Source organism: Diadema antillarum, unplaced genomic scaffold, assembly GCF_040938485.1.
Source record: "Diadema antillarum isolate AM-2024a unplaced genomic scaffold, OU_Dant_1.0 seq00000382_RagTag, whole genome shotgun sequence".
NCBI classification, from domain to species: domain Eukaryota; kingdom Metazoa; phylum Echinodermata; class Echinoidea; order Diadematoida; family Diadematidae; genus Diadema; species Diadema antillarum.
The window spans coordinates 136,943-153,306 of record NW_027271380.1 but is presented as its reverse complement, the minus strand read 5'-3'; the positions used below and the strand labels follow the sequence as shown (position 1 = coordinate 153,306).

Below are 16,364 nucleotides of genomic sequence, written 5' to 3'. Positions count from 1 at the left end.
GTTTGCAGAGGGTACTATCTTTTGTATTAAGTCAAAATACTAGAACAAGAAATTTTCACCCTGTCCACAGTAGATGTAGTCATGGCAGACACATTGGTAAATCCACAGACATTGATGTTAATGTTAAATGATATTTTGGAGATGGCAGTAAATGCAGAGCAATAGTGAAAAGGGGGAACCTTTCCTTCAGCAAGAGCAACACAAGATGCTGAAACATTTGAGAGTAGTCCAGCTTAACGAAATTATCCTGTATCATTTAAACAATCAACAAATTCAAGCCATTGTTGTACAATGTAACTCTTTCTTTAGTTTGTGTTATGGAATATTAAACACACAATGATTTTCTAGGCTACCACAAGCAAACTTGCAAGGATGTGCAAATGTAGGGCCCTACCTTCAACAACCACCAACAAATGATAAATATGAAAAGATATGGCATCAAGCCAATAGAAATGTGGTGCCTGGGAGTTGATGGATTAAAGTTTGACAAAAAAGTGTCACAAGATCAGAAATGAAAAGGAAATAAACTATGAATTCTCCCTATCGCATATATAAGTGCAAAAACTCAAACAGCGGCAGGCCCTATCTACTAGTACTTCCCGTAACAATAAGTCAACAATGCTATGTCGGTGCGCAGCGCGAGCTCTATTTGATTGTGCATCAAAAACATGGAGCAATATCTCTATCTCAAAACTACCATGGTTTTGTAGATTTTCTTAGCAACTGGTACATGTTGGAAAAAGAAATATGAAGCTACAGTATAAGCTCTGAAAATGCATTTCTATTGTGAAGTGACAATGTTTTAGTCATGATAAAAAGGGAAAAATTTGATGCGATTACCGCATATATGCTCCGCCTGTGCCTGCCGCACAGTAACTCTGCATTCCTGGAAGTGAACAGGTCGACACTAGAAGTGTGACCCCAACTGACCTTCGTGTGTTGGGCACGAGACCCTGGGTGCGTAAGATCTGTCATTTGAACATACCATACGGCCAGCATACGGACCTGACCACTAAACAGCAAAATGTTTACATTCATGTGCAAATGGGATAATTATGCTGGGTAGAACAGAGTGAAAACAGCAAGTTGGTAAATTGGGGTCAGAAAAAAAAAGTTGGCACATACTGGCAAGATTTGTGTTTCAATATTAGTGTCCCCATACTCCCAAGTGACATAGACATTGCTGTGTACTAAAGTGCAAGGGTTGAAAAACAAAGCAAGAATTCCCATAATAAGCACAGCCACAAGCTTGTGATACGTGAATACACTATTCTCTGACAACATTTATCACACATATATGAGAATCTACACACATTGTAATATAGTATATTTCCCAGGTTCAGAACCTTCCATGCATTGCATAGTCTGTGTACATAGCAAAACTCATTATATTTGGATGAAACAAAGGCTAATGTTTTCGGTACATTATCTCCCTCTCGAACGGTGCAATGGATTTGGAACTTCACATGCTCCCGTAATAAGAATAACACATATCTTCATATAAACACAACTTTCTGAACGTCAGCATCCTTTGAAGGGTCTTAGACTTCCAATACTATTGCTCACAAAACTCTCTTATCTTGTTTCACTTTGGGTATTCCCCCTGGTTTACATAAAGTCAGAGTTTCTAAAATATTGTTGAACAACTTGGAAACTTAAAAGTTACATCAGCTGCACTTATGTATCAAATATCTCTGTAAGGTAATTCTTACCTAGGTGAAAAGAAAACTGCATTCTTTGGCTGCATCATATGCAATTTGAATGCTCATCTTACATTAACCTGGATCTATTTCAATTCTAACCTGAATAAAAATGATACTAACTTGTAATAGCCCAATTTGCATTCAAATGTTGCACAAGTGATATTAAGGATTTGCTGTCTGTGCTTTGGGAAGATCTGTCATTTTCAAAGAGACATCTATTATCGAAAATGACAGTAACTTTAAGAAAACAAATGGGTTTGAGCTTCCCAGTTAATCTACAATGCAGCTCTGATGGCTACCACAACTGTGTACTTGGGCTGTAATAATAAAAAAAAAAAGAAAAAGAAATATTTTCCTTCTGGGTAGATATTATTACCAAACATATAAAACAGGTAAAACAACAAGTAATATTTGTGTTTTTCTTTTCCTGTACAATGATAATACAAATATTAGCACAATCATCATTACAATGCATATTTCATGGCCAAACAGACACTTTCTGTTTTGAAATTATTTGTTATTATCATGTTCTCCCTGAGATACCTAACTGGCGACCCTCCTCAACTTTGTGGCAATATTTTACTTTAACCAAACAGGTACATGTAATTACTGCTTGACTCCATGTGCTGTTTTACATCAATGTTGTCTTCGTCCGCCGTAGCTTCATGTGCAGCCATGACTTGGGGGTTGTGCAGTGTATGACAAAGCCCCGCGAGTATGGTCCAAAGTTTGGACTTGCAGCCTGCATGAAAAAATGAACACAAAGAAAAGTAAGTAATTAGAGATGGTAGGTCTGCCTAAATTTAAGCAGTACTAAGAATGAATACGATGACATGTTCATGTTCTTTCAAATACAAAGGAAGGTATAAAGAGCTATTATACTGTGAGATGAGAGACCAAAAATGTATAATAGTTATGATTCTTTTTATTAATATTTCACTGTTCTTGAAATGAATGCTACTGGAAAATGTGAGAGATTTTTTCCCTCCTCTCCCTCAACCCCCCCCCCCCCCAAAAAAAAAAAAAATCAGACTTAGAATAAGAAAGAAATCATTGTTTGTTCAATATAACATGACCTATCAAATCCAATTGGAATACTGGAGTGGCAGGGCACTTTAAAGATGTCTATGGTGGCCTTAAAATGAAAAATTTACACACCTGATGCAGCTGAGGGAAAGAGAGAGAGAGATGAACAAATTTCAACAGACCTGCGCAGCAATACATATGGCAAGCTTACCTGATGGTCAAAGTTTTTGTGTCTGTACGGCGACAGTCGCCACTCGGCCTTCTGGTCAGGTGGAGGACGGGAGTACACGCTTCCTGTCGCCATGGGGATCGTCATGGACACAGCTGCGCTCCTTGGTCCATAGGAAGTCCTGCTGGCACTACAGAAGTGTACGACAAAAGAGATTAAAACATTCAAGACATTAGTTATTAAAGAGAGTATTTATTATGCATGCATATTATAAACCTTGTAGTGATGAAAAAAAAAGAGAAAGAAAACACCATTTGATATATGTCAGAGGCACATAAATGGATCATGCCAATATTCAAATACACACTAAAATGGAAACTACAAACATATGTTGTGTATGTGTGCATGTGTGTGTGTGCATTCTATTTCACATCTGAGTATCAAATGTATCACGTTGGCTTATAGTGATTCAAACTTCATAATATTGAATAAGTGTATTCACTGAAAGCAGAATACACATACTGTCACCCACTGGCAGAGAGAGAGAAAAAAAAATGAGTTTATTACAATATTCGAAGTTACCTATTTCATGATGGGAAAAGAAAAAACATATTTAGTCCATGACACCCCCCCCCCCCCCAAAAAAAAAAAAAAAAAAAAAAGCCTGTCTACTCCAAATCAAGACAGGAAGAGGTTTCAAGTGTTAGAAATACCTTTACAATGTACATGGGCCACAGAGTCAATACCAAATCACCACAGCAAAATTCTTCAACCCAATCCCCATTACCATGACAAGGAAGTTGGAATCTTGCCATTGACCTCATTTATTAAACTTGTCTTCATCCCACGCATACAAGGAAACTGCTTTAATAAATTAGTACAACAAAGGCTCCCAAACAGGTGACAGCAGCCATAGAATTGAAGAAAACAGACTACAATAACATGATCGTAATAAAAAGTGCAGTGCACTCCGGAGCAGCAGAAGTTGAGGAATTCTTCACATTGGGACGAACTGTTGCTCGGGAGTATGCAGAAAAACATCACTAATGTGTGACATTGGGACGAACTGTTGTTCGGGAGTATGCAGAAAAACATCACTAATGTGTGACATGACCTTCTAAAAGATGATGTCAGAGGTGTACTGCAATTTATCAATATGAAGAGACTCCAAAGTATTTCTCCAATGCAAAGGGACCATGATCATTATTTGTACCTATGCCTATCAGCCATATTTCCTCTACACATCTCAATAGACTTTCATAGACACTGCACTTCCCAATAATTTCACTAAATCTCTCTCACACGAGTACATTAGAATAAAAGCTCTATATTTCATTACTACCATATGAAATGTCATGGCTCATTTGCTATTGTCTACCTTTGTTTAGCTTTCCTGTTTAAGAAAGTGTGAGAGAGAGAGAGTAGAAGAAGAAGAAGAAGGAGAGACTCTAGGACAAGTTAACAAATAGAGTTGAGTGGTAGTTCATACCCCTTTTCCCTCACTCTCACAAGATATATGGTAGTAGGAAGAATATCCACCCAAATCTTCAGCAGAATTTCATACATCATTGTTTGACATACTTTGAATATTCAAGTCCATCACTAGAGCAATTTCTTTTTCCCATCAATGATTGTAATGATTCATTTTAAGCAATCTTAACTGATCGTCACTTACCTCATCCTTTCCATTCTGACAATTATTCCTGCAGCTATCAAAATTTCAATATTTGCAAACAGGAATCATGGATTATGCTTTGATATTCATTTAATTTTCATATCCAATTATAGATTCCGTTTGCGATTTTGTCTTTCCACTATTCCTTTCTTCTTTATTACATGATACGTCAACATAGTTTGCTCAATCGAGTTTAGTTTATACAACTCGTAGATGGCATTAACTTATGTTTTAGCGATGAAAGAAAAATACGTCAAGCATACCATATCTTCAGAGTTCAGCAGGATAATGGAGCTCAATATATGACAACATTCTGAAAACTTTTACATGATTAGATTGAACATGGCTCACCTTGTTCACAGTTAAAGTTTATCTAAAAACCCTTTGTAAATATGATAAGTAGTCACTCACATGGTGAAACATCAAAAGATATTACAATGAATGTCATACTCGTTTTGTCAGATAGTCATGCATTTGTATAGAATTCATGGTGATGATGGAGAAATCAGTTTCTTTCATTTCCCAAATATGCAGCATTCTCGTTTCCATATCACCAAGATGAAAGTAACAACAGATCCTGACTAAATCCTGTTTATTTGTATCAATGACTTCTCTCTGCAGTCGAGATATGTGCAGCCAGATACAGCTGTAGTTGACAAATTTATAGTGAGTTGCTTGGAAAACACTTCAAAAACATCAGTGAATACACTGCAACTCTCTGATATCACAGCACTGCAAATTAAAGATTGTAATTGACCTGCTTCACACAATAGTCACTACAAAACACACATCCTATATAATTTGTCATGTATATATATGCAACATTGCTGCTGTTCCTTACTGAAAAGGATGTCACAGTACTCATACACAACAAGTAACATGTGTGAGTACACAATTGACAAAATCAGTTGAACTGCTAATGCAAAAGTAATGTCACTTCCAAACCTAGATTATAAATATTTGATTTGATTTGATTTGATTTGAACATTGTTACGTGGGCACATGAAACTAAATTCTCTTTCTGGATTCTTCTCTTTTTTTTTCTTCTTTCTTTTTTTTTTCTTTTTTTTTTCTTCTTTCTTTTTTTTTCTTTTTTTTTTCTTTTTTTTTTCTTTTTTTTTGGTTTTTTTTGGGGGGAGGTGATATTACCAGTACAATAAACAAATACAGGTATGATGAGTATGTATGTACAGTGTATAACATATTGCCATTGTTCGTGTATACTAATATAGTTCTCTATGAGAAGCCATAGGCCTACAAGCACACTGTGGCAGATACCAGAGCACTTGTTTAGGGATCAATCTACGCAACAATTTCTTTGGCAACTAAAGACTGAGCTGTACTTGTACTGCTTCATGCCAGATCAAGGCTATATTGCTGCTAAATGTGAGATACTGCACAATGAAGCCAGTCAAAATGTTGAAACAAACTTAAATGCATTAATGGAGGTTGGGGAGTTGTTAGTTTGTTTGTTTCTTCTTCTTCTTCTTCTTGGTTTGTATGTTTGTTTGTTTGTTTTTTTTTTTTTGGGGGGGGGTTCTTTTATAGCTAATGACCTATAAAAATAGAAGCATTTACAGTTTCAACATGAACCACTGTAGCTGTAATATTGTTGACGTTAACCACACAACACAATGAACACAGTGAAAATGTACATACAACCTAAGCAGCTACATGTACAACTGTGCGAGACTCACTGTGTAAATCGTGTGCTGGCCCTCATCGCACGCTCGGCTTCCTGGTCCTTCTCCTCGTCGACGAGGTCCGGGATCTCCACCGGCCGGATGGGACTGGCCAGCAGGGGCTCAAACTGGGCCCTCTTGAAGCTGGGCACCTGGATGTTCTGCAGCCGGCGCAGCTGGGATATGGTGTAGGGAGGGATGGGCACCTGTTGCTGCTGCCTGGCACGGCTGTTGTTGGTCCTCTGCTGGTTTTTGGAGCTGGAAGATGGAAAGACAAAGTATAATTTACATCAGAACATTCGAACATCAGAAATCACTCAGACTTACTTAGGATTGTATTTGCAGTAAAAGTACTGTATATGCCATATATTTCGCGAGTCAAAATTTTCGTGAATTGGGAATTCTCTACGATTTCGCGAGTGGTAAAATTCGCGATCGTTGAGTCCTGTACTGAATGGACAAATTCAACACACATACGTCACATCCACATCGGTATCAGAGTCAATATTTTCGCGTGTTTCTAATTTCGCGAATAGCACCCGACTCGCGAAATTCGCGAAAATAAAAACCTCGCAAAATATTCGGCGTATACAGTATTAGACAGTTTTGTTATATTTATATGCATGCATCATGTCTTTTACATACAATTGTGAGCAATTCAGCAATTTCACTGCTGCAAGTCACAATTTCAATAAACCATGAATAATATTATATGATAATAATAAAAAAACATTTACAGAGCTCAAATTTGAAGCCACTCTAAAATGTATCTCGATACAAATGTGATGGGTGCTATACAGTACTAGTTTAGGGACTAGTGCTAGTCTTTTATTGAGAATGGCTGGGTTGTGGAGGGGTAATGTCAAATGTCTGTTGGAAATATTGTTTGATTGATACATGTATAGTTCTGACTATCTTTGTTTCTTGATATTTTTTCCAGTGTCATATATATCACACACATACACTTGTACACTGTACCATCAAGACAGTTGAGGATAGAAGCTGTATTCAAAATCAAGCATACTGATTATTAAAAGTTATGTGCATGAGGACCAGGATATAAATTTATGTGTGGCTATTTTGAAGAGAAAACACAAGCAAAACTGAACACTAAATAGGTGTGGCATGCCTGTATTCATTAATATCTACCATATACATTTGTATAGGTATCCATCAGTAGCTATTATCAGGATTGTCTAGCCCTTCAGGATTTTCAAGTATTAATCAGGGTTTGCAGATTAATCCACAGACTCATAATACATGTAGCTCCTCATATCTTTTCAAACAGATCACGTGCAAACACAGCAAATGAATGGCACAATAAGGATTAAGTATTCTCTAGAGGCAAAGCAATGGAAACTCACGCAAGATTTTTGCGGCTTTGGACCTGTCTCTCCCTGGATACCCTCTCACTGGCCGGGGGCGCCTCCTTGGATGGCTTGTCCGAGCGGTCACTGCTGGCCGTCGACGACAGAGAGCCACACGAGCTGAGCTTCGGCAGGCGGTACGGGGTGGAGGCAGTTGAGGAGGACGGGGTCGGGGAGAGGGAATCCAGGAGAGACTTGTTTAGGAGCTCATCCTCCGGGGAGGCTAGCTTGATGTGAGGAAAGGAGAGCTCATACGCAGTCGGTTCTTTGTTACTGTGGAGGAATAATGATGAATTACACGACAGAATTAGATTGTTGTCACCACAATTAATTTTTCTTGTTGAAATCTGTCCTGATGTTGTGATTACATGAATTCATTGCAGTATTTTAGGCCGCATATCTGAGGTAAAACAAAACAAAACAAAAAAGATGTCCTGTGCAATGCCTGATATGTACAACTGAACACTCAACAGTCAAAATTGTGCCATGATTCTAGCTTTCATCTTCAGCCATATGTTCCAAAGTTTGCTTTGCCATATGTCCTAGCCCATTGCTTTGATTTCAAAGGCTATTATATACACTGTAATATGATATAATATAATACGTACATTTGAATGTATCTGACGTCAAATATATGAGCAAAATAGTGTGAAAATGTGTCATTAAAACTTTTTTTTTCTTAATCTTAGAGGGACATGATGAGGTTCAACCTTCCTATATAATGACTGAAGTTTCTACACATACATGTAGGTTGGCTACAGACAGGTACATGTATGGTAAACAGGATTAAACAAGCAATGCACACAGGACTGTGTCTGAGCAGAAGACTGAAGTTGTATGGATTAATAGAATCTGGTGTACTTACTACAGCTTGTACATGTGCACACTAAAACAGAAGTAGCCCGACCAGATGCCGTGCAAGGCACAGCATCTGTGCAGTTACAGGGGTAAATGTAAAAAGTCTAGAGAAGTGGCATGCTTGTGAAATCATTTTTGGCATAGCCACAGACTATGTGTTCCATACAGATAGCCTCAGTTAACTTAGCCCGACCAGACACTGTAAGTACGCTGTGCGACGTACCTACGTACAGCGACTGGGCTGTGTATAGTTACAGTTAGAATTGTGTCTGGAATATGCTTTGCATCAGTTGAAAGCATGGAAATTGCTCATTGTGCTTACAGCCCAGTCGCTGTAAAAACCCAACAGGCGGAACACGGTGTCTGGTCGGGCTACATGTAGAAACATAAATCTCAGTGAGCATTCTTATCAATCTTAACTTCTTAGACTTTAATATTATAATAATAGACAGTTTGTATTGTTCATGGAGCTTGGAAACCCTCCTGTTCCAATGGCAATGCATAGCACTGTATCAACTTTCCAACCAGGCCAGATTTCTAATGAGACCTATAGTATAACAGCTCTTAGTCTTACAGAATTACAATTTACAGGGCACAGAAAGATGACGTCTCATTTGTAATTGTACTGTAGAGTTACGTTACAAAGGCAAGCGTAGAAATTCTAAACATAGTCATGACATAGATCTTTATAAAAGAGGAAATCGGGAAAGCCTGAAGCTTGAGGCTCCTAAACTCAAAAGACTGACTTTCTTCTCAATAATGAACGCACAACAGTGATCGCCTGCACGTAACCATATCAAGAGCACAGAGCCGGCCGGGTCACCAAACCCGAGACGAGTCAAGACTCAAGCTCGAGTACACAGCAAAAAATTTGCCAAACAAACACTCTGTTTACCCTGTCCTGGAATGTGCTCTAGGCCTATTTCTACTCACTTTTCTTCGCTGGACGAATACGGCTGCATCCCTTCAGCTAGTGTATCGAGCAATTACATAATTGTAGCGTGAAAATTTTCACATTTTCGAACATAACTGCCGTGTAACAAAGCAATTCAATAATCTCTGGTCCACTCTTGTGCACTGTGTGAGTAAGCTAGAAGGTGGCTAGCTGCGAGTTTACGGAGCCGGGCGGAGCAGCACCAGCGGGGCGCCGGGGTAGCCGGAGATTCCGAGGCGGTGGGACGGTCCGTTTCGAGCTGACTCCTCCATTCACATCACCAGAGCTAACGCTGCTCCTCCATTCACCGAGCGTGCACGCAGGACGCCCGCCTTTCAATATGTTGTCATTGGTTACTATGTGACAATCAATTATGCAAATTGCCCCCTCTTGTGGTACATGGTGTTATTCACAACCGCATTATCGGGCTTCTTTGCACTTGCGGGGTTTGAAGAGTCGTTGATTTATCGATTTACACGTCCTTTGTTGAACTCTGTCCCTTTGTTGCAAGAACCAAGAGGTCTTTATGATGGCCTTTTAGTTGCACGAGAGATCAAGAACCATGGGGCGCTATCTACTCTCTTGTGCTCTTCGGAGTAGAAACAATCGAATCGGTATATCGCCGTTCTTTTATCGTCTCTGTATTGCGGTTAGGCAATCGAATCTTCTCGTAACAACACACCTGTTGTAGAGTACAATGCTTCATGGTCATTAGTGATTTCTAACCCTTGTTTGCACAATTAAAACGGTACTCCGGCTAACCATAATCCTACACTAGATCATGTAGAGGAACGCGTGGAGAATCCATAACGGAAAACTAATAAATAGGAAATAACAACAAATTTGTAGGTCTACTCACTCTGTTATTAAAAAGTGCCACTTCAGTGTTTGTAGGTGCATTTTTTTCTTTTTGCTTTCATCTATTCCATATTTTCTTATTATGACCTAAAACCAAAAACCTATAATACCAAAAACAATAAATAAAGAATTTGAAGGAAAAAAAAACACGAAGAAACACATTCTTGATTTCTTGAACTTTTTGTTGTTTTTTATGACCTTTTTTCTCAGAAACCCATCTTTTTCTCTCATCACATTTGTCCCGTTTTCTCTTTTACGCGTAGAACTATCATCGCTTTGCCAAAAGCTTAGCGCCCATTTCTTGGCACCAATGTATTGAACGCCTTAGTCCAACCAAGGAGGTATGTTCTCTCATACCTCCTTGGTCCAACCGCCTTTGACCTGCATTATTCTTTGCGGCTGAAAATCTGTTATCTCACTTTCATTGTGTTCGCTCCAGAAAGCTTTTGTTTCTCCCATGTTATGGATTGATGAATCCATACTAGTCCACTGTCCTTTATCGGTCAATACTCTTTTTGTCTTTATCTTGTAGGCCTACATGTCTTCAATGTTTCTTACCTCAAGTAACTTTTTTCTTGTGTTTTGCGGTGTGTGTTTGTGGTATACGAGGTCCTTTCTTCAAAGGAGGTAACTTCAAATGTAAAGGAAATCGTTAACTAAGCAAACGTACACAATTTGGCAATGTTCCTTCTATGGGAATCTGCGCATTTGTTTATAACACTAGTTCAGAAATCAGTTGAAGAGAGTTTGTTAAAGCTTTGTTGGATAAGAATGGGTTGTGTCCGTAAACTATTCGTAGTCTATTGTATTTCATCGTTCCATACATCTTATGTTTTTTCTTCTCTCGTTTTGTATCCTTTTCTCCATTGTTTTCATCTGGAAGAATTTTGTAGGGCCTACGTGCGTGCGTGCGTGCGTGCGTGTGTGTGTGTGTGTGTGTGTCCTTTCCTCAATCACTGTAATAATCGATGAAAATACTTCAGCATAATCATCACTGCCGTTCAGAACATCGATCTGTGGGAAAGAAGCATGTATATGACATTGTCGAAAGAATCTCACTGATTGTCACACTATTCAGTTTAGACTGAAAAGACATAAGCATATAAAGTCTTTCCCTGTCGTCCCCCCCCCCCCCCATCATCATTTGTGCTTGTTTTGTCGTGAGACTTTACTAATGCAGAGAACCATATAACACTAGGCCTATGTGTTTGAGTGTGTATGCTTTACACAAAGAACAACAATGGTGCGATTATACTGTACACTGTAAAAACATCGGTGTTAGATTTAACACCATGGGTGTTAAATCTAACACCGATCAAACTTCAATAGAGGACCAGACCCACAGGTGTAGAAAATGCACTGTGATGGTGTTGAAAAGTGTTCACCTGACACTTCGTGGTGTTAATTTGACACTGTACCTGGTGTTATTTTGACACTGTACTGGTGTTAATTCAAAAATGACACCACATGGTGTTGATTTGATATTTGTTGGTGGTAATATTAATGGTTTAACACCCGTCCAGCTTCAATAAGAGACCACACCAGCTGGTGTTACTGTGGTGTAAATTCATTTTCACATTTTTCAAAAATCTAGTATTTTAATGTAAAATTCTTGATCGCCTTGTTTAAATTAAAAATCAACAAGAAGTGCAGTTACTAAGAAACTCTTCAAAAACAGTTTTATATTTGGAAATGACACCCGGAGGTGTTAATTTAACACCATAAATGAGCACCGAAAATTTAACACCAGCTCGGTGTTCACTATTTAACACCGGACCTTTTGCAGTGTATAAAGCAGGCTCAGTGCTGTAAATAAGTGACACAAACGTGGTGAACCGAGGAAGTGCAAGGAGGTACTAAACAGGCATATAGCTCGCCTATTTAGTCCAGGGGCTATAAACTTGTCTAGATATTATCACCCGAAGAGTGCATGTACCAGATCGTTGAATTTTCATTCTGAAAATGAACAATTCTCCCTGTTCGGTCCCTTTCCATGGACTTAGTGCACTTTTGAGATTGACAAATTTCCGAATATTTCATCAAAAGCGTGCACAAACTCTGTCACTTCTATCACAAAAATATTAAAGTTCCCTCATGTTGGATAGGGATATTCCCTTCAAATTACCCCTCCCTCCCCCCCCCCCCCCCCCCCCAGCTCGGCTCCCCTCCATAGATTAAGTGCCTTTGGGGGTTTAACGTTTCCCAAATTTTTCATCAAAATTCTGTGCACGGAATATTCATTTCAACCTCCTTGGGTACAACCAGGCATGGACGTTCTTCGCTCGTTAATTCACGCAACTGCTTCTGTCAATAGTGGCACAAAAGCATTTTAAACATGCTTTCCTGCTTTGATCTTAACATTACTGCCGACAACCATCCTGGATAAAAACAAGACAGAGCTTTGAGAAATCTGAAAAAAAAAAAATGGCAGAACCTAATTACTCTCTTAAATCAATAAAAATACATGTGCAGTTGTACTGTATACATTGGGAAATAATCGCTCAAGTAATTTCATTTGCGAAATGCGCGTACTTAAGAGAAAGCAATTTTTTGGCAGGTTGGTTGTGATTTGTAATCTAAATTTTCCAATTTTTCACACATTGTTCCAGAGTTGACACGGACATTAACCGTACAGATTGCAGATGTGTCCTGTCATTAAAGCCAGGTTGCATGCTTGTCCACAAGTGTCCACTTCAGCAATTTTCAATTTTGTGATAGGAAAACTGTCATTTTTCGGGTTTGCTGCTCCCAGTGGCGTATCTAGGGGGGGGGGGGGGGGGCAAGGGGGGCACGTGCCCCGGGCGCCACTCCTAGGGGGCGCAAAAAAACGAAAAAAAAAGAAAGAAGAAGAAGAAAAAAAAGAAAAACGAAGAAAAAGAAGGGGAAAAAAAGAAAAAAGAAAAGAAGAAGAAGAAGAAGAAGAAAACTCGCCCGGAAAGGGGGGGGGGGGGGGGGGCAGAAAACCAAATCAAACAAGATAAAAACAAAACATGATGACGCGAACAAAATGACCATGTTTATTGTGTTCACACAAGAATTCCCTGTTCTGTAAGCTGAAATACAAAATTTTCGGCTCGATAGCCAACATTTATATAAAAAAGAAGGTAAGAACAAAACGTGACGATCACGCGGACAAAATGACAATGTCTATTGTGATCACACATGTCATTTTATATTTAGCAGGCAAAATGTTTCACGGAGCAGCGAATGCAATATCTTTAGTTCTGATCAAAAGAAGGCGCCAACGGGAGGGGCGCAAAAAACAACAACAAATCAAACAAGATAAGAACAAAACGTAATGATGACGCGGAAATATACAAATTTCGGCTCACTCGCTCGTACGATTTAGAGTATTTTTTCAAGTCCTCAGTTTGTTGGTATAAATCGTTGTCTATACGGCCGTCACCATATCTTGATTAGAATTGTAAGATTTAATAAGCAAAAAATGACAAGAGTTCCATGTTTTGTAAGATGAAATACAAAAATTTTCGGCTCGCTCGCTGCGCTCGCTCGCCAAAATTTATCAAAAAAACAAAACAAAACAAAACAAAAGAAAAACCCCGTGACGATGACGCGGACAAAATGACAATGTCTATTGTGTTCACACATATCATTTTATATTTAGCAGGAAAAATGTTACTCGGAGCAGCAGCTGCAATTTCATTCGTTCTGAAACGATCGGATCAAGAGGACGCCAAATGGTTTCGAACATACAGGGGGGGGGGCGCAAAAAAAGTCAAAAAAGATAAGAACAAAACGTAATCATGACGCGGAAATATACAAATTTCGGCTCACTCGCTCGTACTATAAAATAGAGTATTTTTTCAAATCCTCTGTTCGTTGGTATACAGTAAATCGTTATCTATAAGATAGTCACTATATCTTGATTAGAATTGTAAGATTTAACAAGCAAAAAATGACAAGAGTTCCATGTTTTGTAAGATGAAATACAAAAATGTTCGGCTCGCTCGCTGCGCTCGCTCGCCAAAATTTATATATAAAAAAGTGATAAGAACAAAACGTGATGATGACGCGGAAATATACAAATTCGGCTCACTCGCTCGTACTATAAAATAGAGTATTTTTTCAAATCCTCTGTTCGTTGGTATACAGTAAATCGTTATCTATAAGATAGTCACTATATCTTGATTAGAATTGTAAGATTTAACAAGCAAAAAATGACAAGAGTTCCATGTTTTGTAAGATGAAATACAAAAATGTTCGGCTCGCTCGCTGCGCTCGCTCGCCAAAATTTATATATAAAAAAGTGATAAGAACAAAACGTGATGATGACGCGGAAATATACAAATTCGGCTCACTCGCGCGTACTAATTTAGAGTATTTTTTAAAGTCCTCAGTTTGTACGTATAAATCGTTATCTATCAGGCCGTCACTATATCTTGATTAGAATTGTAAGATTTGATAAGCAAAAAAATGATAAGAATTCCATGTTTTGTAAGCTGAAATACAAAAATTTTCGGCTCGCTCGCTGCGCTCGCTCGCCAAAATTTATCAAAATTCATTACATTTAAATCACTCTCAAAAGACCCCTATTAAGTGCTTGAAAAAGCATATCATGTGCACTTGGTTTAAAGTCCCTACCAGGAAGGGGTTGGGTTGAACATTTTTTCAGAAATTAGGATCGCAATTTTCGCGCTTGCCCCGGGCGCCGTTTTCCCTAGATACGCCACTGGCTGCTCCCTTTCGTAGGTGTTTATTCAAAGGCAGTTGAGAATGAAAAGGCACCTCAGCAAAATAAGGCCGCAATGAGGGAAATGGTTCTTTTGTCAGTGTCGATGCCACAGAACTCTTAGAGTTCTGTGGTCGATGCACTATGTCACAATCGTCATTATCCAAGCACCTGAATGATAAGGCCTACTAATTAAGATGCACATAATCAGATGGCGGCGGTGATGATGGGATCAAAGCAAGACCTTCCTTACTCGTCCATGTGTGTAGTACTAGTATACTATAGGTTTGGCCATTCATTTTCAAACTTTTTTCATTCAATTTCAATTTTTACTTCAATTTCGTCGCGCGATGTCGGGAACAGGCCAATCTTACTTTCAAATTCGTCTTTCGTCGTTCATTTTCAAACAAAGTCTATTCAATTTAGTGTTTGGGCATACATTTTCGTCATTTACAGTTCAAATTCGTCAGTCTCACTCGCAGCACGCAAAACAGCAGGATCGATTTCGTCTTTTGTCAATCATTTTCGTTAAATTTTCATTCATATTCGTCTCATTTCTCTATCCGGTGTGATTTTCCAGTCATTCATGTTTTTTTTTCTGTAACCGTTCACATTTTGCATTCAGGAGTTAACATACACACAAGTGTCCCCCCCCCCCCCACACACACACAGAACCACAGATACAGACACTCACACAAACAATCCGAGTACACACTGATACAAACAGACGTACCATCTCGCAAACGAAAACACTGACAAACGATTTCTAGGCAAACATGATTAAAAACACAAATTGAGTGTAGAATTGTAGCCTGTTTAATGTCAAAGAATGGATAACATGATTATGTTTGCTGCTTTCCAGGGTACAAAATTTAAAGTTTGCTTCATGCATTATGATGCGAAAACCTGAACATTACGAGTTAAAGTTCAAATGTGACACTGACATATACTGTCCTGGGATGGGTTATGACTTTTAACTGTCGTTTATCCTTCAATCAATTTTGGTTGGCAGTCATGTTTTTCGTGTGTATTGTCTAAGCAAATGGTTTAATGTGTAATGATACAATTTACGAGAGAAAGTACAAATATGTCGGCTTTAAGTTGGTTCAGCATCAAAATAAAAAATCGACAATATCTGACTAATCAGGGGCGTCACCAGCTTTTTTTCAAGGGGGGTGCGTTTTGACACTAAATGTTTACGAGATTTTTTGGACAGACATTTGGAATATAGGAAGCTCTCAATCCCTAGACTTTTACTGTTTTTTGAGGGAAACCAAGCGGGGAAAGGGCACCGGCGCGCCGGTAGCTAGGATTTCATCTTGGGGGGGGGGGGGGGGGGTGGGGGTAGTATGCGAGGGAGCGAGCAAGGGTGGGGGGACGGTGTGGAAGTGCCGGAGAGGGT

General features: G+C 38.9%; 1 protein-coding gene across 1 annotated transcript; it reads right to left on the bottom strand.

Moving 5' to 3' along the window:
* Positions 1 to 2,270: 2,270 nt before the first annotated feature.
* LOC139731631 (uncharacterized) lies at positions 2,271 to 9,686 on the bottom strand. Its single transcript, XM_071642523.1, has 6 exons — positions 9,598 to 9,686; positions 8,488 to 8,553; positions 7,620 to 7,895; positions 6,271 to 6,513; positions 2,941 to 3,088; positions 2,271 to 2,445 (listed from the first exon to the last, which is right to left on the bottom strand). The coding sequence occupies exons 1-6, from the start codon at positions 9,684 to 9,686 to the stop codon at positions 2,335 to 2,337; spliced, it is 933 nt and encodes a 310-aa protein (XP_071498624.1). The 3' UTR covers positions 2,271 to 2,334.
* Positions 9,687 to 16,364: the final 6,678 nt, after the last annotated feature.